The following is a 27,168-nucleotide window of genomic DNA, read 5'->3' as shown; positions in this document are numbered from 1 at the left end:
CCTTGTGCTGCTATGTATTTCTTTAGTCAGAAAACTGGCCCGCGTAGCCTCAGATCCACATGGATCTCTAGTCTGCGTCCTGATTGGATGGGAGGCTCTACGTCACTCGCAAGGGCGGGTAGTTTGAATCTGGATTCACCCCCCCCCCCAACTTCCCACTGCTCCAGATTGCCCACACATTTTTTGAAAAGGTCTACTTTCTTCCAGGTTCTAAAATAACACGTGTGGGGGTGTGGTGGGGTGGGAGCGCCAGAAATGGGATTAATGTGTGTTCGGCGCTGGTGCAGTGGGGAGTTCTGCTGGAAACCTGGATATTTGGAGTGGCGAGCACGCATCTAATGGTGAGTGGGGAATTGACCCCTGGGAGGCTTGATGTCAAATGTGAGTTTAATTCTGCCTATTGTGAAGAATGGTCATGTTATACAGCCTTTTTATCAATATATTTTAAATACTAAAGGATAAAAAATAAAATAGTGTTTGCCAAGGATGTAGGAAAGGGGGGGTTCTCGGGTTCAAAACCCCCATCACATGTCCGAAACTCCGCCCCCTGTTTGTGGGGTTTTTGTAATTTTTTCAGTTTTTTGGTTTTTGGCCTGCAGAGGGCGCAGTTTTTAGACTAGCATCACCAATGTTTCAGGGATTTGTTGAGAGACTCTCCTGATGATACCACCCAGGTTTGGTGAGGTTTGGTTTAGGGGGTCCAAGTTATGGACTCCCAAAGGGGGTGCCCCATCCCCCATTGTTTCCAATGGGAGCTAATAGAAGATGGGGGCTACACCTTTGAGGGTCCATAACTTTGGACCCCCTGAACCAAACTTCACCAAACCTAGGTGGTATCATCAGGAAAGTAATCTAAAGATACCATGAAAGTGTGGTGCTGCTAGCTTAACAATTGCACCCCTGACAGCAGGCACCCCCCCCAAATTTCCCCAAATTTCCCCAGATTCTCCTTTTAAATCCACCCCCTTCAACATGGATTTAAAGGGAGAATCTGAGGTCCCCAGTTTAAACATTGAAAGTGATGCTATTCCAGGGTGGGGGAGAATCCGCTCTAAAACAGCATCACTTTCAATGTTGTTTTAACTGGGGACCCCAGATTCTCCCTTTAAGGTGGACTTAAAAGGAGAATCTGGGCTCCCTAATTTAAACACCATTGAAAGTGATGCTATTTTGGGTAGATTCCAGCATCACAGTGGCCGCCGGGCGGGGGGGGGGGGGGGCTGCAAAATTCAAATTTTGCACCAGGCTTCATTTTCCCTAGCTATCCCTCTGCCTGGAGGGGAGGGCAAAAGGGACTGCCAGCTGGGAACCCAGCTGGGAGGGGAGGCAGGGGAGTCTGCCATCCCTGGCCTTGGAGAGCTGCTTTTATAAGCACTGAGGCCGGGGGTGGGGCTAGGGGAGACATGGCCATGCCCTAAAAATCTATAGCTACGTCACTGGTGTTTGCTGATGTTCAGTGTTTGCTGATGTTCGCTGATTCTAATGTTTTATGCAGGGAAGGGAAAAGGAGCATGGAGTTACTTTTAAAGTGAGTTCTGAAAAGTGTAGTAAATATCAAAACAGTGAGAACTATTGCTAAGGTTGCCAACCTCAAGGTATGACCTGGAGGACCTGGAGATATCCTGCTATTATAATTGATCTCCAGGCAACAGAGACTTGTAGCCTGTTGAAATCCCTCCCCAAACCCCACTCTCCCTGGGATCCAACTCCAAATCTTGAATCCTGCCCAGCATTGGCAATTCTAATTACTGTTCTATGGATTTATCTAATATTTGAGTACCAGGTACATGTCATGTGAAGTTTTCTGGGTGTTTTTTTCCCAGAACTTTATTCTGTCAAACTGAAATAAAGAATGGTGTTGAGAATGAAGTTACACAAACAGATGAAACTGCCTCCAGTACAGATAACAGAACCCAGGGAGTAGTCAGTCCATCAAACACTGTTCTTTACTTTTTTTTGGTCCCCAAACCAACGAGAGTGTTTAGGACTTCACTGGCATAATGCCCATTGGGCAAGGTGGGCAGCTGCCCAGGGCATCACCTTGTGGGGGGCATCAAAATGCTGGGTTCGTTTTTGGGTATTTTAGTGGTTTTCCATTTTTGGCCTGCAGAGGACGCAGTTTTTAAGCTAGAGGCACCAAATTTTCAGCGTATCATCAGGAGACTGTCCTTATGCTACCCCCCAGGTTTGGTGAGGTTTGGTTCAGGGAGTCCAAAGTTATGGACTCCCAAAGGGGGTGCCCCTATCCCCCATTGTCTCCTGATGAGATCATGAAAGTTTTGAGACTGTGCCTTCAGAAATGTCCTAATGGGACCCCCCCCAAGTTTGGTGAAGTTTGGTTTAGGGGGTCCAAAGTTATGGTCCCTCAAAGGGGGTACCCATCCCACATTCTTTGCTAAGAGATGGGGACTACCCTTTTGAGGGTCCATAACTTTGGATCCCCTGAACCAAACTGCACCAAACCTTTGGGTTGCCATCTTGCCAGTCTCCAGATGATACCCTGAAATTTTGGTGCTGATACGTCCAAGAATGCCCTCCCTACAAGAACATCCCGAAATTTGCCCAAGAATCTTTGTTCTGCATTGAGTTTTCTGTATTGCTGTCAATGGGGGTTGCAGGCTGGGGGGGGAGGGGCACATTTCTGAAGGCACAGTCTCAAAACTTTCATGATCTCATCAGGAGACTGCCCTAATGATACCCCCCAGGTTTGGTGCAGTTTGGTTCAGGGAGGCCAAAGTTATGGACCCTCAAAACTGTAGCCCCCATCTCCTATTAGCTCCCATTGGAAACAATGGGGGATAGGGACACCCCCTTTGGGAGTCCATAACTTTGGACTCCCTGAACCAAACCTCACCAAACCTGGGGGGTAGCATAAGGACAGTCTCCTGATGATACGCTGAAATTTTAGTGCTGATATGTCTAAAAATGCATCCCCTGCATGCACCAAAGTCCTGGTGCAAAAATTGTTTGGTCGTGGTGGAATGGCCAACCGGGGGCGGGGGGGGGGGGGGGGGTCCAATTCACGTTTTGCCCAGGGCTACAGTTTGCCTCGTTACGCCCCTGACTTTAGGTGATATAATGTCAGTAATCTGGTCTGGCGGTAAACAATATTCTGTATATATTTTCAAAGGCTTTCACTGCCAGAGTCAACTGGTTGTGGTGGGTTTTCCGGGCTGTGTGGCACATTGTGTGTCCAGACACAGTGTGTAACAGACTTCCTTCTGTGATACACCTCTGAAGATGCCAGCAGTGGTGTGATTCAAATAATTTAACAATGGGTTCCAGTGATGGGATTCAAATAATTTAACAACTGGTTGTCTACAAGCACCATTTTAACAACCGGTTCTGCCGAAGTGGCGCGAACCTGCTGAATCCCACCACTGGATGCCAGCCACAGATGCAGGCGAAACGTTAGCAACAATATCCACCAGACCATGGCCACGCAGCCTGGAAAACCCACCACAACCAATATTCTGTATATTAGAAACCTTTCCCCTTAGTATACTCATCATACACATATACGCTATTCTAATTAAAGGCAACACACGGAGATGCTTTCTCCAAATAAGCTCTTACATAGAAAATGTGTTGTGGACTTGGGCTGTGATTCTATCAGGAAATCCTGATACCACCAGGGCAAAAGGTGCACACAGGAAGCAACGCATGGATATACTACCTAGTACTATAATGAAGAGAAAAAAGCAAAGCACGCTAATGAGTCCGGGGTGGGGGGGTGGGGTTGTAGATTGTCTTGTAATTTTAACAGCTCTTTATAAGTAGAAGGACATGAGCACTCTTTTCTGCTACGACTAACTGCATGAATGACACATGCCCCTCCGCAGCAACTACATTTCCCAGAATTCCTATCGGCACAACAAACGACATTTGTGCCTTGGCGCAGGTCGGTGAGCGTGGAGCTTGCTCGAGAGTCAGCTGTTTAGGGTAGAGATAAATATCTGAGACCCCGATATTTCCGGAAAGGTTGTGGGTTAGCCCCCCCGAGTGAAGAGGTGTGGGCAGAGGGAGGGGCTTGCTGGGAGGGATTAGACGTGGAGGAACGCTGAAGGACACAGGGCAAGGTCGAGGAGAGGCAAGAAGGGCGTTGCATGATTTTGATTTGGTTTGTGGACTTAAGTGAGAGGAACAGGAGAAAGCAGGGAGAAGTGTCAATGGCACTTTCAAGATGAATTAATTAGCTTTTGTCAGGAAATTCGCGGGCTGAGTTTCAAAACCGTTGTAATCCATGGAAAGGTTGCCACTGGTTTCTACACAATATGAATTTCACATGACAGTTCATTATTATTTCTCCCTCCTAACGTGGGGAAGGGACAGGGTTCTTCTACAGTCTCTGATGCTTTCCCAACCGGTTTGGAGGAAGAGACTTTTCCTCCAGCACTTCTTGATGAGGTTGGAAAGGTCTGTTTCATACAAATAAAACACTTATTTTGAGGCTTTTTATAACCAGGAAGTGGAAGGCATAACAGGCATTTAAAAAGCCTTTACAATCTTGATCTAACAAAGGAATAGGTAAAGAGAACACCTCATAATGCATATCAATAGTTTATTATATGTTCATTGCACACCGTACAATTGGCAGAGAGCGCTTGGATCATCTCACCCTCCTGTCTCACCCTCAACCTCTCTGACATTTGGGGATGATCCAGGTTAGCTTTGGACATATAAAGTGATAATGAAGAGCAAGAAACCTTGAGACCTGGTATCTTTAAGCAATAGCTAAATACTGCACATTAGCAGTGGTATGTAGAAAAAGGATGGCAATATAGATTGTAAAGAGTCAAGCTAATATTTAATTGACTCTGCAATTCTATAGAGTTATTCTATTCTAACCCCATTCATTTCAGTGGGCTTAAACTGGAGTAATTCTCTTTAGGATTGCACCATGAATGTACTGACCATGGCTTATAGTCTATGCACTACTTTGGATGATAATAATTTATATGTGATTTATTAAATGGAATTTTTAATTTCTCCACAGTGTTGGGAGTCAATTGCTTTGTAGAGATGAAGAATGACCATGATCCAACCCTGTAATGGAATGGGAGGTAAAGTATTTGCTTACCAGTTTAGAACATTCCTTAATTTTCTGCAGTAATTAAGGGGGAGGGGCTGTGACTCAGGAAGAGCCTCTGCTTTGCAAACAGAAAGTCACAGATTCTATCCATGGTGTCTCCATAAGTGATGTGAAGGACGCAGTATCAAAATGTTTAAAATTATTTTCATATTCTGGAACATCAGAACAGATCATAAATGTAATACACAAAGGCCAAGGACTTGACTTCTGAAGTAATTCTGTGTATACATGGGTAGACGTCCACCTTCTATTTTTTTAAATAATATTTTAGAAAATAGTCTAATAATGTCAATAAGTAATGTAAATATATAATCTCTAATTCCTTTTAAAAGTTATAATTAACCTATTGGAACTTGCAAACAGGTGATGGTTTGCTTTATAGCTGCTCTGAAGAAGCATGAAGTGGTTTTGTGTCGTACTGAGGAGAAAAATACCACATCATGTCTGGGCATACTCAACACTGGTTCTTAAGAAAGAAAAACAAGTTCCATTTTACTGCATATATGGCCATAGACAGTGGTCAGATCACAAGCCTAAAAAAATTAAAGACTTTTACATGCTGCTAAAACTTCAGGAAGGCTGCTCTTTGGATGATGTTAGAAATTCATATCGAGATCTTGCCAAGAAATACCATCCAGACAGTGGTTCAATTACAGCAGACTCTGCAGTTTTTGTGCAAATTGATGAAGCATACAGAGCAGTAATTAATGATGTGACTGAGAAAATGGAATCAAATGAAAAGGAAGAGGAAGAAGAAGACAAATTGAAGTCTGTAGCACCACAACACAGGCAATATTTAAGTTTTGAAGGTATTGGTTTTGGTACTCCAAGTCAAAGAGAAAAGCAGTATATGCAGTTTAGAGTCGATCGGGCTTCTGAACAAGTCATGGAATACCGCAAACAGAAAATGGAGAGCCAGTTTGCTACAAGCAGTGCAATGTTAGCGAAAGATATAAGACAAAGCAAGAAGGTAAAAATCACTCAGGCAATTGAACGGTTGGTTGAAGACCTCATTCAGGAATCTATGGCGAAAGGAGACTTTGATAACCTCAGTGGCAAAGGAAAGCCTTTGCAGAAATTTTCAGACTGTCCACATATTGATCCCATGACTCACAATTTGAACCGGATTTTGATAGACAATGGATACCAACCAGAATGGATTCTAATGCAGAAAGAAATACGGGAAACAATTGAAAAACTGCGGAATGATTTGATTGTTTCCAGGAATAAACTGGGAGATCCGCTAACACCTCAGAATATGAAACTTTGGAACGAGGGCTGTGAATGCTTTACAGAAAATATCAGGACTTTAAACAAAAGAATTAATGATTTCAACTTAATTGTCCCTATTCTCAGCAGACAGATGGTGCATTTTAATGCTAGTAAAGAAATTGCACGTGCAGAGGAACTCTGCAAAACCCAGATGAAAAAAACAAAGGCTGCAGAAAACACAAAAGAACATAGCAGGAAAACTGATCTCAATACTAGTTTTTTTAAGTGGATGAATCTTATTTTGAAGTAAGATTGATATTACAAACACTTGGTTTCATTAAGACTTACCTCATTTCCATAAAATATTTAGTTTTCCATTTATTGATACAACAAGCTGCATTTCCTATTTTGCCATAAAACTATACAACTACATCAATACATTTCTACTAGTAAAGCCTTGCTTTTGTCAAGATTCCTTCATTTTCATGTATGTATTTTCATGTATTAAAAGATGGTTAGTCAAGCTGTGTTTACAACATCTGGAAATAAAACTATAGATATGAAATAATTTCAGGAACGTTTTTATTTTCAGGAACATTTTACTGAGTCGAAAAGTCCTTATTCATCTTCAGCAGTGTTTACATCAAAGGCAAAAATGTTAGTAGTACTAGAATCTATTAATTAAAGCAACTGCTTTGTAGTATCCCCTGTTGTTCCTCATCCAATGCTGGAATGCACTTGGGTGAGAATGGGTGGAAATTTGGCTACAATTTTTGCAGTATTTCTTAGAGCTCAATATTCTCTCCAGTGATGATAATGCTGCTTAACAATGATGCTACTGACTTTCTGCATTGATCGTTCCATTCTCATGTTGTGAAAAGACAGGGCTAGCCAAACCGTATAAGTGATCTAGGTGGTCAGCTAGGGGACCAGCTTTTAAGAGGTGCCAAAAATCCTATGTTGAGCTCCTCTGGGCTCTACAGCTACACTCACCTATGTGCCACCAAGGGGCCACTATCTTCAAAAAAATGTGGGGTGGGTGCACTGAGTAAATACAGACAAACCACTTTTACACCCTGAATGCTAGCACACTTGTCCTAAGACAGCAATGCATTTTAAATCTTTATAACAAAAATTTATGTGTTAACATACGTACAAAAGTACTCCTTGAATCTCTGAACCAAATAATGCTATCAGCTTACAATATAATACAATATTAGCAACTTATAAATTGCTAATATTTGTATTATTGTAAGCTGATAGCAGGGTGGGCAGGCCATGTCCAGATACCAGGCCCCCTCCCTCCCCTGCATGCCACCCCTCCCTTCCCACCACTCCCCTTCCCTTGCATGCCACCCTCTCCCTCCCTCCCATCTTTCCCTTCCCTTCACTTGTATGCCACCCCTCATTCCCTCCCTTCCCTCCCTTGCATGCCAACCCTCACTCCCTCCCTTGCACCTCTCTTGCATGCCAACCCTCACTGTAGGATCTGTGGCTGCTGTGGGCTAGCTACCTTCAACAATAGCTCCCCTGATCCATCATGGATTTTCTTAAGTTCTTAATAGCTGGATGAATAATGCTCTATATAGATTTAAATCTGCTGGAAGTGTTCTAATGTAGAAAGGTGTTTTTTTCTCAGTAGATTATTCTTGTTTCTACGGAAATTGTAATGATCAGTTTAAACATACTACTTGAGGAGCCAGGGCAAGACACTGTTGAGAGTTGTTCCCAATTGGAAGGCATCCCTCTCACTCGTTGCCAAAGGCAGTGAAGCCAGTGATGGAGCCTACCATTGCTGATGGAGCCTACCATTGGTGATGGATGATAGTGTGTGAAGAGGCAAATTTATTTCTGTAGCATAGTTTTTGAAAGTCTGAAATATATCCTTTGTGTATGCCCTTTCAGAGGTAATATTCTGAGTTCTTAGAAGAAAAATCACTGAGCACCATCCTCACAATAATTGCCAACTGAGAAGTGTCTGTCATGCCTGTGGATTCATCCAGTTGGAGTGAAATCCACAGCTATTTCTGCAAGTTGGTTAGCAAGTAATGTTCCGGGTCACTAGAAATAGCTTCAGTTCTTCTAGTCACTGTGTTCCCAGAGAGCTGCAACTTCTAGACTGCAAGCATGGGTTCACCATTATTGTGAAAATCTTCAAAAAGCCACTCACACCAACAGTCAAAAATACCTATTTGGAGAGCTCTCCATCTTCAAAAGGTTTCATCCTTTTTGCAAGCAAGTTTGCAGCTATAAAAGATGTAATGATGGTGTTTTTGCTTTAAATTCCAGGCTTGAAGAACAGCAATTGGTGCAAGGACAATTTTGATTTCAGTTCAGAGGATTTCTTTTTACAAATTTCGGCACGAAGTGCATAGTTCTTTGAAAAGGTGCTATGTTGTGTTTCAAAGTATCTTTCAATGCTGTCCTTTTTGGGGACTGCAACAGCTGAAGAGAACAGACCCACAGCTTTGCCAGTATCTTTCTTCCTAGTCAGAACTGAAAAAGTAGGGCCCAGGTTGTTTGGTAGGTCTCCCACTGGTTTTGACAAGAAAAATATTAAATGTGCACTTTCTTGTCCCCTCTCCAAAGTAAGAGCTCTCAGGTGCTGCTGCTCAGAAGGAAAGAAGACAGGTGGCAAAGGAGGAGGGCTTTCCCCTATCCCTTCAGGTTAGTTTGCTCTGGAGGAACTGCCCAAGCCAGCCATGCCAGGAAGTGAAAAAAGAAAGGATCCCTTATCGAATAGCATTTGGGAGGAAAGGGAAAGTGCAAATAGCAATAAATGTAGCAGTCACAAAGTCACACTTCACTAGTGGGTGGAGAAAGCACAAGTGAAGAAGAATGGTAGGAACACTTGTCCATAACTAGCATTATGCTCACCAATATGTGTTAAGATGAGAATTAAGCAGGTGCAGTGTCCAAGGCTATCCTGGCCTTAGAGAGGCTCTTAAGAGAATTTAAAAATTGAAAATTAAAGCAAGCATGTGCGACAGAGAACCCACAAAACATGACACACACACACACACTCGAAAGCAAAAGCCAGCTGGTGGGCAATGCCTGCCCCGCTGCAAACAGGGCAGTGAGTAGTAATAACGCCAAGTGCCCCGGCCCCGAAACAGACTCCGTGGCCACTCAAGTGTTTGCAACTGATGAGAGGGACAAACACGCGCAATGTATTTAGTGGAGATCATTTGCACTGAAAATGCATTAAGTTGTTTTGTTAATCTAATTCAAGCAAAGAATGGATTTCGATGTGCAAAATCGGTGCCGCTTCAGAACTGAGGGGTTCTTAATATTTAGACACAACCAAATCCCGTCACAGAATGTCCCCCCTCTCCTTTTCCACTGCACCCCAAAGGCCGAGTAGCCGAACGCGAAAGCCTCCCTGTGGAGAAATGACTGACAAAAGTCGTGGAGGGGCGGAGCCACGCGAGACGTTCATGACACCCTTCGACTTCCAAACCAAGCCTGCGCTGCACTAACCACCCAATCAGCTGGGCTCCCTAAGCTACTGCCCATTCCTTCACGTCAACGCTCAGCGCTGCATGCCGACTGGTCAGAATTGCTGTCACTCCTCCTCGGGCCGCCTAGTGGCGGAGGCTGCCTACCAGCCAGCTTGAGACGGTGGATGGAGGAGCGAGACTTTTCCAGGTAGGGGGTTCGAGAGGGGCAGGCGCTGTTTCCCTTTCGGATTGGGCCCGGCGTGTGGGACGGTGTTCAGGTTTGGTTTTCGTTTTGGCTTGTTGGGTTAGTTTTGTTTCTGTGAGGAACTGGGAGGTAATTTGGGGAAGGGGGGTATTGGCCTCGAGGACCGCCCTGTCCGTTACGACGACACCCCCACTCCCCCCCCCCCGCTCCCTTTTGCAACGGCTGCGAGGTTGAGCATCAGCGGGAGAAGCCTCGTTTTCGCTGAGCTTCCCTTGTGGAGGAAGAGAAGGACGCTGCTTCCTCCTCCTGCTGACCGGGGGGGGGGGGGGGGAGACTTTGTAGGCTGACCTTCGTGTCATCAAGGGACCGTAAAAGGGCAAGGAGGGCTTCTAGCAGGGATCTTATCCTGCCCTTAGAGAGAGCCAACCAACCCGAACGATTACGCTGTTTTGTCCCGCTCATCTTTGTAGAGATCGGGGCTGAAGTTCTTCCATTACAGTTCACTCCCCAATCACGGGATTTTCTGTTTGCAGGGGCGCGTGCACGGTTCCTTCCGTGACTTTTGGGAGGGATGAAGCCTTGTCACGGGATTAACAACGCCGTGGGAATACCGGGGCCATAGTATCTGGCTCGCGAGGGCATCTTTGCAGCCTCCCCCTTAGTTCCACACACAGCAATTGGTTGCGCCCTTCCACTTTTTCTTAAATCTAGCGAAACCGGTTCCGCTTGTGCGACTACATACTATGCTTGGAGATTGTGACTAAAGTTTTCCCTGGGTGCTGGCACAGATTATTACCTGAATGATGCCTCAGCAGCATGCAGCTACACTTACTAAATCCTTAGTACAGGAATTCAAAGTTCAAAGGGGTACTTTAGTAAAGGAGTTTAGTTGTTGCTGAAGTACCTGCTCCGTTATAATCTGTGCTGCACTATTTAAACTTGGAGGCTGTGAGTTTTGCTGGTGGTACTGAGATGGAGCTGGCCCCCAACGTACACATTCAGAAGCTTTATTGTTTCTTAGTTTATTTTTAAGAATAGCATCTTCTTTTAACTTTTTTTGCTTTTAGTTTCTGTTCCTAAAACCAGGACCAGTGATTCTGAACGGCTCAGCAACTATTCTTTACCTCATTAATATCAGGAAAGCTTGGAAAAATGCTTGTCCTCACAAGGCTCTCTAGGTCATAGCCATGTGACTGCTTCCTTAAGCATTTGTAACCAATGTGGAGCATCTATTTTTTATTGAGGAGACCCACCAAGATTTTTTAAAATCCTTCAGCACCTCACAGTGTGGCCCTTAAAAAAAAGTTGTTGTATGTATTAAAAAGTGATTGAAATTAAAAACAACAGAAGTTTATTTTCCCCCGAATGCGTAGGTACTGGTATACAATTGGACAGCTTTATTACAAAGAGCCTTCGACAATACATTTATTACAAAGTGTTTTTGTGCCAAGTTTTTAAAAAGTGCTTTCAGAGGGTTAGCCTTGTTGACCTGCAATAGAACAGTTAGGTTTGAGTATAGAAACAACTTAGAGACCAGCAAGGTTTTCAGGGTTATGATTATAGCTCAAAAACTAAAATTTATCAACATAACTTTACACATTATAATATTTCCAGTAGCCTGATGATGAACTTGGCACTCTTGTTCCCACAGTCTGTTGTTTGGGAACGGCTTGATTATGTGGTGAATGTGTTGACCATGCACATCAACCAAGAAAAAAAATTGTTTGACAGTTTCCCTTAGAACTTAATTTATACAGATACCTGTTTTGGGTAAGGTTTACACAGAGAGCTTGTTGTAGATAGTGTTCCAGTCTTTCTAGTTTGCCCTGTTCTTGTGTGAAATACTGAGAGCATCAGCTATTAAGGAAAAACATCTATCACTATTGCTGCTGCTTCTAACTTTTATATTTTTAGATCATCCATTTACTATTTGTGGTCTGTTCAAATACAGTTGTGGTCTGTATAATTAGGTTTAACCAAAGAGAGGCCTTATAGTTGGTGCCAGATTCTAACTGAGAAAAAAAAGTCTTGCATTAATGACATGTTTCTGGAGAGCTGGCACTTTCTAAATATGTTTTAGAGAACAAATTCTCCCTTAAGTTTCCAGAAATAAAACCAGCCAACTGGCTAACAGTATCCTTAGAACCCAATCCTAAGATTTGTTCGTTCCATTGAGTTCATGGTTTTTGCATTCTGGTAGGGTTATGACCTAGTTTTTTCCACATGTCTTCAGACACTGATTAGTTGTTGCCATCCATGGGTGTTGCTGAAACTTTATTTCAGTTTTTTCATGTCTTGAATGATGTCTGTATTGCTTCAATATCATAAATATCATATCTATCAAGTGTATTTACTGCTCTTTTGTGGGATTTTTAAAATATATATATAATTTACATATTATATAATGTATCATTTTGTTTATATTGAGGATTTGGGGTTTTATGCTGGACTTTGGGGTTCTTAAAGAACATACAATTACAGTCTAATGTGTAACACAGTTAAGAGAGAGTTTTAAAATAACCTTTTCCACTCTGACCCTGAACTTGTTACATGAAAATAACCCTGCTGATACTTTTGACTTTTCCCACTTTCCTCTTAGGACTTGGAGGCTTGTGAAAAATCTGATGTAAATATTCAATTAAAGAAGTGAAACACAACTGTAAAAATGGCAGGCTTCCTGGACAATTTCAGATGGCCTGAATGTGAGTGTATTGATTGGAGTGAAAGAAGAAATACAGTTGCTTCTGTGGTAGCTGGCATTCTGGTAAGATCAACAAAATATGCTCGATCAGTTTGCTATGATGCAATATTTAATCCCTAACATGCATTGTAAATAATTAATATCTGGTAATCATCCACTTTTACAAATGCTTATAGCATCTCTTTGGATAATAAAGTTAGTTACAGACATTGTTGCCATGGGCCACCTTCTAAGTTCCGTTGCTGCTCTAAAAGAGAGATGGCTGTGTTGGCCCAGAAATATCAGGATGGACATATGCTGAAGGGCAAGTTCATAAGATAACTAGTGAGAAGTTCAAGTGGCCGAAAGCCAATATAAAAATGCATGTAATTTGATCTGGGAAGTGTTGTCATTAACAATATTTGGCTCTCACAATAACAAAAAAATCAGACTCTGATGGCTGGTTCAACTGAAAAATGGCTCGGACAACACAAATATGAGAAAGTGCAAATCATGATTCATTGGCAAAATGACTGATATATATTTGTGGATGGAGGTTCTTTGCCATCCTAAGATTGACCTCCTCAGCTTCCAGAAATTTTGTTGTGCTAATAATTGTCTTTTAGTGCTATGAATAATAGAAGAAGCTGTTAAGTTCCTTCTGTTGAAAAATGAAAGTGATCTAGAGCTCTGAAACTACAGGCTTGCTAGATCAGCATAATGCCATGATAGTTCAACACTGTTCCAGGCACACTTGATATGAGTGAGAAAAGTGGTGCGAAAAGTTGATACAAGAGAGAAAAGTGCTTTCCTATACCCAAGGAGATGTATGTTGAATGCTCCGCTGGGTCCTAGTGCCTGCCGTCCCTCACTTCTAATTCTGTGTTTGCATCAGATAATCGTTTTTCAGTGCCATTTGTGTCAAAACAATTATTGCCTGTACTGGTAAACATCGATCTTTGTAAAAAGATAATTTATATTGCCTTGGACAGCTATTAGCAAGACTTCCCTTTTTTGTAAAGTTACTCCTGTCATTTTGTTTCCCATGATAGAAACAGGAAACAAAATAGTAGATGAAACTACAAAAAAGGAAAGTTTTGCTAATAGCCATCTAGGGCAATATAAATGATTTATTTTTTTACAAAGATTGATGTTTGCCAGTGCAGGCAATAATGGTTTTGACACAATTGGCACTGAAATATGATTATCTGACGCAGTGGCGTATCTGCCATATGGGGAAGTCAAATGTCCCCGGGCACCCCCTTGTGGGGGGTACAAAAATGCAGATTCATTTGTGGTTTTTTTGTATTTTTTAGTGTTTTTTCCATTTTTGGCCTGCGGGGGGCGCAGTTTTAGGCTAGCAGCACCAAAATTTCAGGGATTTTTCAGGAGACTCTCTTGAACCAGGTTTGGTTCAGGGGGTCTGTGATGGAAAATAGTTAGCTGAACTATGTATTAGCTAGAGACATGTGATATTATGCAACAGTGTTATTCGGAAGCTGAAGTATGTGAACATGGAGTTTACAGACTTCATCTCAAAAAGGGGCGTGTCATGGAATGATGCTATCGCTACAGCAAAGGGAAGTCACATATGACTGTGAAAAGCATCTTTGCCTTTTGATCTACTGGAGAGAGGTCATGAAACTATGCAGAGGTGCCAGGATGCATCTTCAAAGGCCTAAGTTACCTCGTGGCCTGACAGAGTTTTCATGAGAGGGGGAAAACAAAGGATTTTGGATTCCATCTTGAGATGTGGTCAGAGAAGGATCTCTGGACCATGGGTTCCCGGAATGGGGACAAAGAACTTCCAAATAAGACTGAATTCAGCTGAGTAATTGCATTTAAGTTTTATTTCTTTGTTTTGAACTTTTACAATAAATCGTTGAGAACTCAGCTGGTTGGAGTTATTGGAGAAAAGGACCCAGGTCTTTGCTGAAGCAAGCATTGGCTCTCCCAGGCTTGCTTTCATCATAGGGTCCAATTCAGATTTTGTCCCCGTGTTCCATTTCCCCTAGATACGCCTCTGCTCTGACGTGAACAGATAATCAGTACTGAGCCCTTTGGGGGTAGGGCGGTTTACCAAATCGAATAAATAAATAAATAAATAAATAAATATTTGCAGCAGCAGAAACACGCTGCTGCATTTCTGCCTAAGGATGCAGGACCGCACTTCATTCTTTATGTTGAATGGAGTATAAAGGCCAGTATAATTCATTAACTCGCAAGGAATATTGTTTATTACTATGAAAAGCTATTATGAGAATCTTGTTCCTTTATTGAGCAGTCATCCATTTTTAAGACCAAAATAGATACACTCTGACTAGAAAAACTGATATCCAGAAAGGATAGATAATGATTTGTACTTGGTTATATTTGCAGCTATTTCATCTGTCCTGCATCTTTCAGTGTCTAGTCTTTTTAACAATAGATCTCCTGAGTTGCATCTAATTTGGCTCTTAAACACAGTTTGCGGAAGAGGAGGAGAATTGTGTTGAGAAGCCTTGAAAAAGCTGTTCAACTGCCTGTAGCATCTGTCTGGGCTGTGTTCTGCTGTTGCTTCCACTTTGTGCTCATCTATATCAGATCAGTTTTGTAATTCTGTCTTGGAGGTATCTGTTTCGCAAAAAATGCATAGTATATTTACTGGTAATATCTGATTTTAAAAATTTTGATTTGATTTCTACCCTACACCTTTCCCAGCAAAGCCAGTCCAGAGCAGCTGTAGTCTTTTTCTCTTTTTTTGCCTCTAGTAATGCCGGTAAGCTGAGAGAATCCCCTAAGACCTCATAGCACATTACCTATATAAGCATAGAAGCTTGATTTCTGCTGTAGGAGTGAGAGAGTGGAACTCAAAACTAATAGGGTAGAGAAATGGGTTGAATTACATAAGTCGTCTATGTGTAGATTTCTAGCATGACTTAATGGTAACTTGTCTTGTAGTTTTTTACAGGTTGGTGGATAATGATAGATGCAGCCGTAGTTTATCCCAAGCCAGAAGATATGAACCACGCATTCCATACTTGTGGGGTGTTTTCCACATTAGCTTTTTTTATGTAAGTATATCCAAGTAAATTCCATGTCAGGACAGCAGTTGCTTATAAACTGTCTCAAATAGCAAACTGTTGTAAGGGGAAAAACAGGAGTCTTGAAACAACTTCAACACTAACAGATTTATTTGAGGCTGAGCTTTCTTTGGGTTTTCATGCAACTGAAGAACTGTTGTAGTGGTGTATAGACTTCTAAGCCAAAATGCCAAAATATTTGCTGTGGAGGCAAATAAAAAGTGAGCGGGGGGGCACAATGATTGTGTTTGGCCAGACACTGGGAAGAAACTGAGCCAGAGCCTCAGGGGCTTCCCATCGGCCCTTGGGAAAGACCTGGGCAAAATGGCCTAGGTTGCCACTATATGACATCTGGGGGTTGCTTATTTTGTCTAGTTCATGAAATTGTATGCAGGAATAAAATGGTCTTAAAGCAGTTGCATATATTTTGTGAGGCTTTCTCTGTGATGTGAAAACTAAGGTGGATTAATGAAAAATATAATTCACTTATCTGATAATGAAGGCATTATTTTCTTATCTGATAATGAATGTCATTATTTTCATTGTCAGCCATGTGACCACTTTTCTGAAAGCTTTTCGCTGTTTTACATGGTTGAAAGTAAAAGAAAGAATCTTGTCATTTGATCAAGCATACATTCATTTTTATGCTGTTTGTGACATTAGTAAAGAATGGGTTAAATGGAATAATTCTTAACTGTCTTAACTGACTTACAGTGGAATTTAAAATTATTTCCATGAATGAGGTGTTAACCATGATGTATTGTATGGGAGGCATGATTTCTCATTAAATCCAGCTTCTGTTTGAGAAGCTAATTCAGTAATAGGAGGTGATGTAGGGGGAAGACCATGACCTTTGTGGTCTTCCAGGGCAACCTGTGTTGGTTCTCTAGGACAGTTGGTCTGGCCATTGTGTCAGATCATTGCAGGGCTTATGATTTATTTATTTCATTTATGCTCCACTTTTCTTTTTAGTGGGTACTCCAATTGATTTGCAACATTCTCCTCTTTTCCATTTTATCCTCACAACAAATCTGGGAAGTAAGTTAGGCCAAGAGAGAATTCTTAATTATTCCTGTTAATTTTTAAAAGGAAAACTTTCCTTCCTGAATGCCAAACAAGCTGTAATTCTATGAAGTAAAATCTAAAATGTTCGTTGATCTTCAGAACATGCATCATCCCAATTTGTTGTTATGCGTGTCGAATTTTTAATAAGTGGCTTGTAGATTGTAGTTTGATGGATATCCTTGGTCTGATTGCATGTGCTGCATGATCAAGGCAGGATTCTTTGACTTGAACATTTGTAAACCCCATTAACACTTTATAGTTGATTATAATTGGTATTTCCCATAACACATGAATCTGCCTTCTGCTGAATCAGACCATTGGTCCTTCAAGGTCAGTACTGTGTACTTAGACTGGCAGCAGCTCTCTACGGTCTAGTGGATTCTTTTAGCTGGAGATACCAGGGATTTAACCTGGGGACCTTCTGCATGACCACAGTGTTTGTCTGACTGTCCTTCCTCCCTGCCTCCCAACTGTGGAGACTGCATTAAGGTGGTGGAGTTGGGGGGGATTTCAGTGCTTGCCCTGGGTGCCATTTTCTGCAGCTATGCCCCTGCATGCGTTACCCTGAAGCTATGCCCCTGCATGAGCCACAACATCTCCCCAATAATGATCTCTCTAGTTATTTCTGCTATATTACTTCAATGAACCAAAATTTTACATTCTTACACATTCTCATGAATATTTTTATTTAGTTTCTGTTGCATTATAGTTACTTCTCCATGTCTTCTATGCAGTCCCACATGAGACTACACAAGCCAGCTGTGGAGACAGAATTTCCAAGCTTCTAGATAATGCTGTACTCCAGAATTCTCCTCTTCCACTCCATCTCAACCTGGAAACAGAGCTTTCCCTGCCTAAGCAGACATGTAACAGAAGCAGGAAGAAGGCATCCCTCCTTCCTTTCCCCTCTTAGGGATGTCAGGTTCGTGTCATGATAGTCAACTATTCCATGACAGCAAAGAGAGAATTGAGGGATGAGTGCTCTGTCTACTTCTATTACATGTCTGTTTAGGTGAAAAAAGCCCTGGCTCTGGCTCAAGATAGAGGGGAGGGGGAGCATTCTGGAGCACAGAACTCTCTAGAAGCTTGGAAATCCTGTTTCCATGGTGGCCTGCACCTTCATAGTCCCACATGGGCCTGCACAGAACACACCTGATGAACAACAATTACAGATAAGTGCAACCTTGTTTATCTTAAAATGTAAAGCCCAAAACTGTTATGAACCATGTTGCAAGTTTTCTTTTTGCTGTTGCAGGATAAATGCTGTATCAAATGCTCAGGTGAGAGGCGATAGTTACAGTGATGGATGTTTAGGAAGAACAGGTAAAGCTGCTCATTTAGCTGAATCAGATGTGCTTATACGTTTATATTTGCATCCTAATCACAGTGTGTCTTTTGCAAGCAGTGAACTGTTTAGGATGGATCCTAGCAAAGCGAATGTTCTAGCACATAATATTAATTAGGTGGTATTTATTGATGGGATGGTGTTAGAATCTTCTCCTACAAAGAAGTGATAGCCTTATTGTTAATTATTTTTAGTAGTATTTGCTTTGTGAAAACAAACTTAACTCTGACATCTCACTTCATTGGTGGACCTCAGGAAAGTGATTGGGTGTATAACAATTGTGTCTTCTCTTCCTCCATGCCGTTCAAGGTAGCATACATAGGACTTTTCCTAGTTTGTTCTTAATAACAATCAAGTGAAGCCAGTTTGACTCAAAGATTATGATACTCTTAAGTGAAGAGCTTCTAAAATTAATAATCTCTCCACTGTGCTGCATATGCTCCTCAGATTCAACAGGGAGAGAGGACACCTGGGAGTCACATAGGTGTCCGCCACTCCCTCAGATCCCTTTCAGGGGCCTTGTGGTGAGTTGGCAGACTTTCCGCATCTTGGGACAAGTGCCCAGGCAGATTAACCATTAGGGGTGAATCTTAATGGCATATAGCCATTGCAGATGCCAGCTGTGTCAAGCTCTGTGCCTCTGTGCCTTCAGGAGCAAAGTATTTCCCAGCAGTGAGCTCTCCAGGATTGGAGACCAGAAGGGGTGCAGGAGCAGGTTCCAACACCCTAGGACCCACAAAATTGGGTGTCTTCTTAACAGCCTGCGGTAGCAAACAATACAGGTCTCTTCTCACTCTTTCTCTAAGACCTGAATGTGGACTGGGACTTGCCCCCATGGAGGTTGCTTTAGGCCATAGTGTCCTTACTGGGGGAAATTAACCCCGCAGCAGGTCAGTGGTGGCCGGGATCAGTTCCCCTTATCCCCCCACTGCAATGGAGCCAGCACATTTGTTGGAAATTCACCCATGGCAAAGATCCCCCTGCCCTGCGGGGGGAGCCTGCAAAATAGTCTCTACAAAAAGGCATGGCAGGTGGCAAAGACTGCCATCTGCCCCTGAGGAGGCAGTGAGAGAGATGCAATTATAGCTGCTTCTGTTTCCTCTTATTGGAATGGCAAGAGAGCCCAGTGGCTTTCTTCCAGAAAACCACCTAAAAGATAGGGTTTTAATACAGAGAATTCAATTTCTGCCAGGTCTTCCATTCCTATGGGATCTGGTAAGGAGGAGGGTGAGTGGTCAGACACCCAGGATAGTTACATTGAACTGTCAGATGGAGGAGGAGGAAACATTCAGTTCCTGCCATTTTTAAGTTTTCTATGCTGCTCATTGGGGACAAACAGTACCAGTACAGGGTCTTGCCCTTTAGGCCCTTGTCAGGTCCCAGAGTTTTTCCAGTTCTGATCACGTTCATAGCAATCCTCAGGTCAGGGAAGTGCATGTCTACCCATACTTAAATGGTATATGGATCAGAGTATTTTCAGAATAGATGTTTCTGAAAGGAGCTGAGGAAAGACACCTCCATCTGCTCTAAACTCAGGGTTCCTGATAAATTGGAACAAGAGTCACCTGGTACCAAGCTGGGACCTCATCTACCCTGGGACGAGAGTAAACACGGAAGTGGGAAGCATTTTCTTATACCCAGAGAAGCAGGTGATAAGAGTGGTCAGAGACCTGTACAGAAGATGTCAGGTGGATCTGATGGAGCTGGCTGCAGTACCGGTTCTCTTTTTGACAATAAACTTGGTCTCATGGGCAAGATTACACACCTTATGCCTTCCTTTCCACTTCTATGATTGGAAGGCTTCTGAGGAAGGTCAGGGAAGATGTGTCATTGATTGCCCCCTTCGGCCCAGAAGGGTCTTGTTTTCAGATCTTGTAAGCCGAGTGCAAGCTGCTCTTTGGCTTCTACTGCTTCAGCGGGTGTTACTGCCTCCAGGTCTGGTAATGCATCTGGAATCAGCCTGGCCAAATCTGACAGCATAGATCAGGGGTCTTCAAACTATGGCCCTCCAGATGTTCATAGACTACAATTCCCATAAGCCCTACCACTTGGCCATGCTGGCAGGGGCTGATGGGAATTGTAGTCCATGAACATCTGGAGGGCCATAGTTTGAAGACTCCTGGCATAGATCCACACTGGGACCTAATTCAATTGGGATTTTCCCAGGAGATTGTGGACATTGTTATATTAATGTTGTGAAATTCTATATTAATGTTGGGGATGTTATAATAAGTTGTTTAACTTGCACTGAGCTGTTAATCTAATAGTATTGTTTTGATCTTGAATTTCTGATTTGTGGATCCCCCTGAAATTGATATTGTCTTTATATGTAGCCTTATGGCTTTGTATTATCATGTTATTGTTCCTATTATGTTGTCCCCCTGAGCCCTTTGGAGGAGGGCGGTATATAAATTAAATACCCTATCCTATCCTGTCAGGCTGCAATCTTGCAGGCAGTCCTCCAAGAAAATTTATGGTTGTACCTGGATGGCTTTAAAATCCCAGGTGTTGTGTCTGTTGACATCCCCCCAATAACCAGACTCAGGGTTGCAGAAATCAGGTTTAATTGCACTGCCACTGTCTCCCAACACTCTCACCTCAAGACTCAAGAGAGTTGGGCCTTGACACCAGGCCTCAGAAAAATTAGTTAAACTCCAAAAAATGATGCTGACCTTGGTTTAGTTGCTGGAAGTTAGTAAGAAAAAAGAAAAAGGCAAAGTTGCTGCTTTGATGTGCCGGGAGAAAGATTTTTTAAAAAGAAAGTTCTGATGGGAGTGACCCACATTAGTTCACCTGCAGTATTTATTTATTTATTTATTTATTAAGCTTTTATACCGCCCCATCCCCGGAGGGCTCTGGGCGGTGTACAGCAGAGGGAAAACAATATAAGTAGTTAAAACATTTAAAAGCAGCGACAACCATAAAAAACGTTCCTAATAAATATAATAAATTACAGTAAAATAGATGGCGTTCAATAGTCTACTATTGTAAAAAACAGTAAGTACACAGGTTCCCTTTTTGGAGTTGAGCTAAAGTGCTTACGGCACTCACAAGTGCTCCCTTTGAGCCCTGGAGAAGGCATCAATTAAGCATCTCTCTTGGAAGTTAGCATTCTTTGTTTTTCTGTCAGCCAGGCGTGTGGCTGAATTGGGGGTTCTCTCCATCAAAAGGTAGATGGATCCCAGGTCCAGTAGTGGTGCATTCAGCCAGGCTGATAGCAAAGTAAGGGGCCCTTTCCAACAGACCCTCAATTTTCAAGGTGTGCAGAGTAGCTACCTGGTCATCCCTCTCACCATTTGTTTGCCACTACCACCTGGACAAACACAGATGAACTGAAGTGACCCAGAAGCAGGAATAAAGTGGAATGTTGTGGACAGCATGGGCCAGTATTTTAAACCATACTGGCCTGCTGCTGACCCCACCCCCCAGCAGCCACCAAGATCTGGCCCAGCCCCCTCACCCTCCTGCGCAGTAACTTGCAGCTGTGGGTCAGTCTGTGCCTCCTTTCGGCTTCTAACAGACAAGTATTTCCTTCCTGGTTGAAGCTTTGATGCATAACCAGCCTGGATGACTGAAGCCCCACCAAAGGATAACAAAACTTTGGACTTACCATGAAGGTGTTTTCTCTTTAATGGAGCGAAGTCATACAGAATCCAATCAGAGTACGATTATGAGGTGGAAAGGGCACAATAACTTAAGCTAGAAAAATTGTAGGGCTTTGGGATGTGTGGAGAGGCTCAGCCCCCTTGATCCAGGAGCTGCTACAAAGCATGTACAGCCCTGCGTGAACAAAGGTGTGACCTAACCAGCCTGGAAGACTTTGCCACGTGGAAAATCTGAAGTGTTGTTTTCCGTAATGCTACAGTTCATTTTCCTTGAATTTCTCATGATTTGGTGTTTGGGAAGTACCGTATCCCTTGTTGATGTGTCCTGACCTGACCTATTGTGATAAAAGCGAGTCTTCTGTTATTTTCACAAGATACTAAAATAAGATCAATGAGGCTGCTTTGTCATGGCCTCCTCTTAACTGACTCGGACCCTAAGAACTGTCTTTGGAACACAGGATGGTCTTTGCTGCTTCCCCCTTTTTACTGGAGCTACCCCTTAGGGACAGGATACTTGGGAAGGACATGAGATACATGTGCAGCTGTAGCTGGAATCTGATTTCCTTGGCTGCAGGCCTCCCAGCACATCCCATTCTATTCTTGGAGATTCCCCCAATTCAGGCCCTCTTAGGAAACTCAAGTAGAAGGGTAAGGAATCGACATTCTGTGAATGAGTATCTCAGTTCTTGATTTTTTTCCTCCCCTCGTAGGTGCTCGTGTTTGGCTCTTCATTGGCTTTATGTTGATGTTTGGCTCACTTATTGCTTCCATGTGGATCCTCTTTGGAGCCTACGTTACCCGAGGTAAGTTTTATCTCTTGTTCCTTTTTTAAAAAGGGAGAAAAAGTAACATTGGTCACAATCAAATGGTAGACTAGTGGTGGAAGAGCCAAGGTTAAATTCTTCTCTGCCTTGTTCCAGTTGTGCATGTTTAGCCTAACTAAGGACAAAATAGAATGGACCATGAATGGACCCTAAGGTCCTTTGAAGGTGGGCAGGATAAAGATCCCATAAGTAGAAATGACTTGTTTCCAAAGAATATGGAGTGCATATTTAATTTGCTTTCCATAGAAGGAAATGAAATCTGCTTAAATTGTTCACTTCGAAGCATGGTACTTAGAAGTCTTTAGAGTGGAAAATGTTTTTAACACTTATTAGCACCTTTCCATTTCAAATTGCCTAAAGTAGTGTAGTATATAGGATAAGGAAAAAAACATCAAATACAATATAAAGCAGTGATAATGTAGCTTAAATAAAAGTAGTAGTTACGAAAAAAGAATAACTTAAAGGACTAGTGGACTAAAATTTTTTACCAGTACCAGGAGCAGAGAATGAGGTAGCTGGACAAGCTTCTCTTGGAAGGCTGTTTCATAAAATAGCACTTTAGAGGAACATAGAACAAAACCTAACTGTATGATTTCAAGTGGATGGTCAGACTTGTGTTGGAGAAGGTGATCTCTGAGATATGTGGGGCCTCAAAGTATATCCGGCATTAAAACCCTTCAGTTGAGTTTGGAAGCTAAAAGTAGCAGTGTAGCTATGCCAAAATAGGAATATGGGGTTTTTTTCACAGTAGCCAAGTTACATAACTGTATTTCAGCTGAACCATTTACAAAGGCAGCCTCATGTACAATGCATTACAAAAACCCCAGCCTTGGGAATGCCAGTGTTGAATGATTGGCCAAGTCAAGGAGATCACAGAGATCTGAGAAACCTTGGAATTCCTTGCTAATTGAGATCTCATTGACCATTTTGAATTGCTAAGAGAATATCTCCACTATGAATTTTTAAGGAGATATTGCATTTAGTGCTGTCTTCCAAGTACTGAGTCCCAACTGGGTAACCTGATGATTGGCAGTAGAAGCCAGATTCTAAAGCCAGTTGCCCAGTGCAAAAGGCAAAATTGAAGAGTGTGAGTGTTTCTGTACCTATTACACAGCGTGCTTTCTTCTTCCAAGTATCTTGCAGTTGAAGAGATACTGAGTGGGTGAAAGTCATATGCTGACAACACAAGTGTTTTAAGTACATACTTTTATCCCGCTGGTTCTAATTGTACATATTTGAAACTTCCATTGATTATACTGAATTGCTAGGTAAGCATTCCTGGGTTTACAGATTCTTTTAACTGGACAGATTGATATTATATTATCAAACAACTAGTACAGCTCTTTACAATTAAGGAGTTACTGGGAATAACTCACCTGAAATATTCTATGACCAGTCTGCACTTCAGTATGACTTGTACAAGGGAGGTTTTCCTTGAACTATGGTCTCCATATCTTTAGCCTAATTGATAGTTTAGGGCCCTATTCAGATACTGTTTTCCTGGAAAAAATCTTATGCCTAATAAAGGTTTACTGTACTGTAAATCTTATGTACCTTCCCATATTGGCAGAACAAAGGATTACCCAAGCTTATGATCCGCTCTCCGACTTCTATCTGGAGATGTTACCCTGTAGTTTTCTACATGGTAAAGCTCTGTTCATTTGACTCTTCTGTGCGAGGAGAGAATAGAAAGTGGGACAAGATGCTCTTTGCGATATGAACATGGTTTGGATATTTGAATACTTTCTCTTCCCTGGTCATAGTGTGGGAGTAATCATCTTCATCCACTGTGTTTTTTAAAAAATACTGTTTTTTATGACTGAACTAGACATTTGTTATGGAGAATATTTGAACATTTGTCTTTACTTTGTAGGTGTTACTGTCTATCCAGGATTAGCAGTGTTTTTCCAAAATGCATTGATATTTTTTAGGTAAGTAACACATTTAAAAGTTGAATAATTATGCTAGTTGTGCAGATGGTTAAAACTTACAAAATTCTAGGCTGAGTTCACATGAAACTGTAGCTTGATTGAACCGTGGTTGATGTGATCCTCTGAACATAAGTCATTCCACAGTCTATTTAGGAACAGTGACATCGTGATGTGAAACTGTTGTTAGGAGTAGGTATATAAATTGCAGATCATCTTAACAATCTGACATGTTATCCTGATTTCACGAAGGAAGATAAAGTAGTGGTTTTATCTAATGATATTTGAACTGAGTCTTCAATCAGTATGACAGTGATAGGAACGTAAAGCCAAATACATTTTCATGCAGTCATGAAAAATCCTGGTACCTTACACACAAAAGGAAGATAACCATACTCACAGCTATTCCAGTATAATCTTGCAAAAGCACTGGGTTACCTGTAGGCACCATCATCCAGAGGAGCAAGACAGTCATTCTACCAGAGACAGTCAATTGTAATGTTTATAATACCTTGATTGTGTTTATAACATGATTTAAGGTGTCTTGTAATCTGTTGGCTCTTCAGGCATGGCTGTCTGAACAAAAAATCTGTGCAACTGATAACTAGGTTTATTTCTGTAACTATTTCTTGCCTGTTACCCAAATTCCTGGACAGGGCACAGTCATCCAGAACAAAGGCTATTTCTGTGAAGTTCTGAACTTAAGGATTATGTATAGCCCTTGAGGCTGAGATCCCTACTTCTCCCTCTCTGTTGCTATTATGCCCTTAATCATTGAACAAAAATGTAGAAAGTTGGACCTCATTTTAAAGCAATCCAGTTTGTATGAACATTTCAGTTAAAGCAGTTCACAGTAAAATTGGAAAATGTTATAGGGAAATATTACAGGTCTTTTAAGACCAAGAGTGTATGTTTTGGGGCGGGGGGAGTGTCTGAAAAGGAAATAAATTAGCTAACAAGCTTTCTGTTTAGAACCTGGTTCTGTGTTCTAAATTTTGAGACAGCACAGACAATTAGTAGAAATAAAATAGGTATAGGAAAAAGAATACTTACATATCTAAACTTCTGTCTTTACAGTACTTTAATCTACAAATTTGGAAGAACAGAGGAATTGTGGGGCTAAAACATTCTCCCTGCTGCTTTATGAGTCCTGTATGTACATATAACTTCCATTTTGGCCGTTTTAAATTTTGCCAAAGTCATAGATGTCACAAGATGCATTTTGTATGTTCTTTTTTGAAAAGTCAATTAAGATTTAAATATTTTGTTCACAAATTGCTGTATTTAGCTACCTTTTAATAGAAATGATTTGTGAATATGTACATACCTGTATATACATATATATATGTATAAATATATAAAATTGAATGTTTACCTTCCATTGCAGTTGGCAAACTTCTCTGCTATGACAAATGGAGACTGTGTTAGGGTTAATTAGCTCAACAATCTATCCTGCTTGCACCAGTAAGCTGTAGTAACTTCTCTCACATATTAATCAGCTGAGAGATAAGACTTTGGAATAAGTGGGGTTTAAGAATGTTATTTAGAACATAAAATTCAGCCAGTTACCTTAAGGTAACCATTGTTTGTAATGCATGACATACAAGTTGATCCATTGTTTGTAATGCATGACATACAAGATGATCCAGTTTCATATGCTTTTTGAAGCAATTGATAACATCTGAAAATTCCATCTAGTGCTGATTTTTCAAGTTCAGGGTTATATTATACTATTGCCAAAAAGTCTACTGAACACGGCATGAAATGTGTATGAAAGCTTTTTTAACAAACAGTTTCTTTAAAAATGAGTCTATATGACAGGCTAGTGTACATACAGGCACAAATGTTTAAGTGTGAAGTAGTAAAGGGATATCCCTCTGTCTAACATATCTGAGTAGAATGTAGGCATGAAAGGTTAATCACAAAAACCTCATCACTCTCTCTTAGAAGCCTACACCCCTCCTCCACACGTGACAGTACTGTGAACAGTCTTCAGTGACAACATCCCAAGGAAGAAAGAGCGCAGATTCCAAACAATAAGGTCTCTTCAGTATTGGCTGTATTTATGAAATATGCAAAGGAGATCTTTTTGTGCAAATCACAGGATCTCTACTCTGGATGTTGCAAGGATGTAGTATATATGGATAAATTTTAGGATACGCTAGATTTAAAACAAAAGAAATTATTTTTAAATAATCTCTTGCTGCAAGATTGTCATTCATGTCAGTTACAGTGATATAAATATGTATAATACACTGTCATAAGCCGGGACAGCTGTAATTTGTGGCCACCCCAAACTTGAATAACTTGGCTTGATTTGTATAACTTAATGGCACATTGTTCTCTATTTCAAATATTCTGGCAAGAAAAGATGACAGGGGAATGATGAAGACTCCAGGGGCCTAACCAAGGATCTTTTCTGAGCCTCCTGTCTCCCATGCATCATCTCTGCAATCATGCGTAATGAAGAAACAGTTGTGGCTGCAGTGATTTTTAAAACCAGTTTTGGCTGCAAAGCCTTTAGTGGATAAACTATGAAGCAAATACTTCAGCTGAGAGTTGTCCTGTTACCTCACTCTTGTTTTGTACCTGTTTTCTCCATCAAACTGTCATTTCAATCTGATGTAATACTTAATTTGGTCTAACTGGCTTGTTTCACAGTATAGTAATTAAAATCTAATAAAGGCTTGTAATATATTGTTTTAAAAAT

The 27,168-nt window shown here is 41.5% G+C and overlaps 2 protein-coding genes across 7 annotated transcripts; both read left to right on the top strand.

The window, feature by feature from the left end:
• Positions 1 to 361: 361 nt before the first annotated feature.
• Positions 362 to 6,869, top strand: DNAJC28 (DnaJ heat shock protein family (Hsp40) member C28). Of its 4 annotated transcripts, none has more exons than XM_048492383.1 (3): positions 362 to 381; positions 4,997 to 5,063; positions 5,456 to 6,869. In XM_048492383.1, the coding sequence occupies exon 3, from the start codon at positions 5,490 to 5,492 to the stop codon at positions 6,612 to 6,614; it is 1,125 nt and encodes a 374-aa protein (XP_048348340.1). In that variant the 5' UTR covers positions 362 to 381; positions 4,997 to 5,063; positions 5,456 to 5,489; the 3' UTR covers positions 6,615 to 6,869. The 4 variants fall into 4 exon arrangements, with proteins under 4 accessions (XP_048348340.1, XP_048348338.1, XP_048348339.1 ...); XM_048492381.1 differs by lacking the exon at positions 362 to 381 and adding an exon at positions 3,873 to 3,901; XM_048492382.1 differs by lacking the exon at positions 362 to 381 and adding an exon at positions 3,885 to 3,942.
• Positions 6,870 to 9,834: 2,965 nt separating this feature from the next.
• Positions 9,835 to 27,167, top strand: TMEM50B (transmembrane protein 50B). Of its 3 annotated transcripts, XM_048492902.1 has the most exons (8): positions 9,883 to 10,022; positions 12,549 to 12,713; positions 15,570 to 15,682; positions 18,012 to 18,079; positions 22,417 to 22,509; positions 24,404 to 24,461; positions 25,536 to 25,610; positions 26,406 to 27,167. In XM_048492902.1, the coding sequence occupies exons 2-7, from the start codon at positions 12,615 to 12,617 to the stop codon at positions 25,579 to 25,581; spliced, it is 477 nt and encodes a 158-aa protein (XP_048348859.1). In that variant the 5' UTR covers positions 9,883 to 10,022; positions 12,549 to 12,614; the 3' UTR covers positions 25,582 to 25,610; positions 26,406 to 27,167. The 3 variants fall into 3 exon arrangements, with proteins under 3 accessions (XP_048348858.1, XP_048348859.1, XP_048348857.1); XM_048492901.1 differs by having other exon boundaries at positions 9,835 to 9,952; positions 25,536 to 27,167; XM_048492900.1 differs by having other exon boundaries at positions 25,536 to 27,167.
• The last annotated feature ends 1 nt before the right edge of the window (position 27,168 follows it).

This window comes from Sphaerodactylus townsendi, linkage group LG04 (assembly GCF_021028975.2).
Source record: "Sphaerodactylus townsendi isolate TG3544 linkage group LG04, MPM_Stown_v2.3, whole genome shotgun sequence".
Lineage (NCBI taxonomy): Eukaryota > Metazoa > Chordata > Lepidosauria > Squamata > Sphaerodactylidae > Sphaerodactylus > Sphaerodactylus townsendi.
The sequence above is the reverse complement of the archived record's forward strand: the minus strand, read 5'-3'. Positions and strand labels throughout refer to the sequence as shown.

What these genes read in the sequence shown, in the direction of transcription:
- DNAJC28 (XM_048492383.1), top strand. Translation starts at nt 5,490, where the DNA reads ATGAAGTGGTTTTGTGTCGTACTGAGGAGAAAAATACCACATCATGTC.
- TMEM50B (XM_048492901.1), top strand. Translation starts at nt 12,615, where the DNA reads ATGGCAGGCTTCCTGGACAATTTCAGATGGCCTGAATGTGAGTGTATT. An exon ending in TGGATGTTTAGGAAGAACAG is followed by an intron (nt 18,080 to 22,416) that starts GTAAAGCTGCTC and finishes CTCCCCTCGTAG; the next exon opens with GTGCTCGTGTTTGGCTCTTC. An exon ending in TGGAGCCTACGTTACCCGAG is followed by an intron (nt 22,510 to 24,403) that starts GTAAGTTTTATC and finishes TTTACTTTGTAG; the next exon opens with GTGTTACTGTCTATCCAGGA.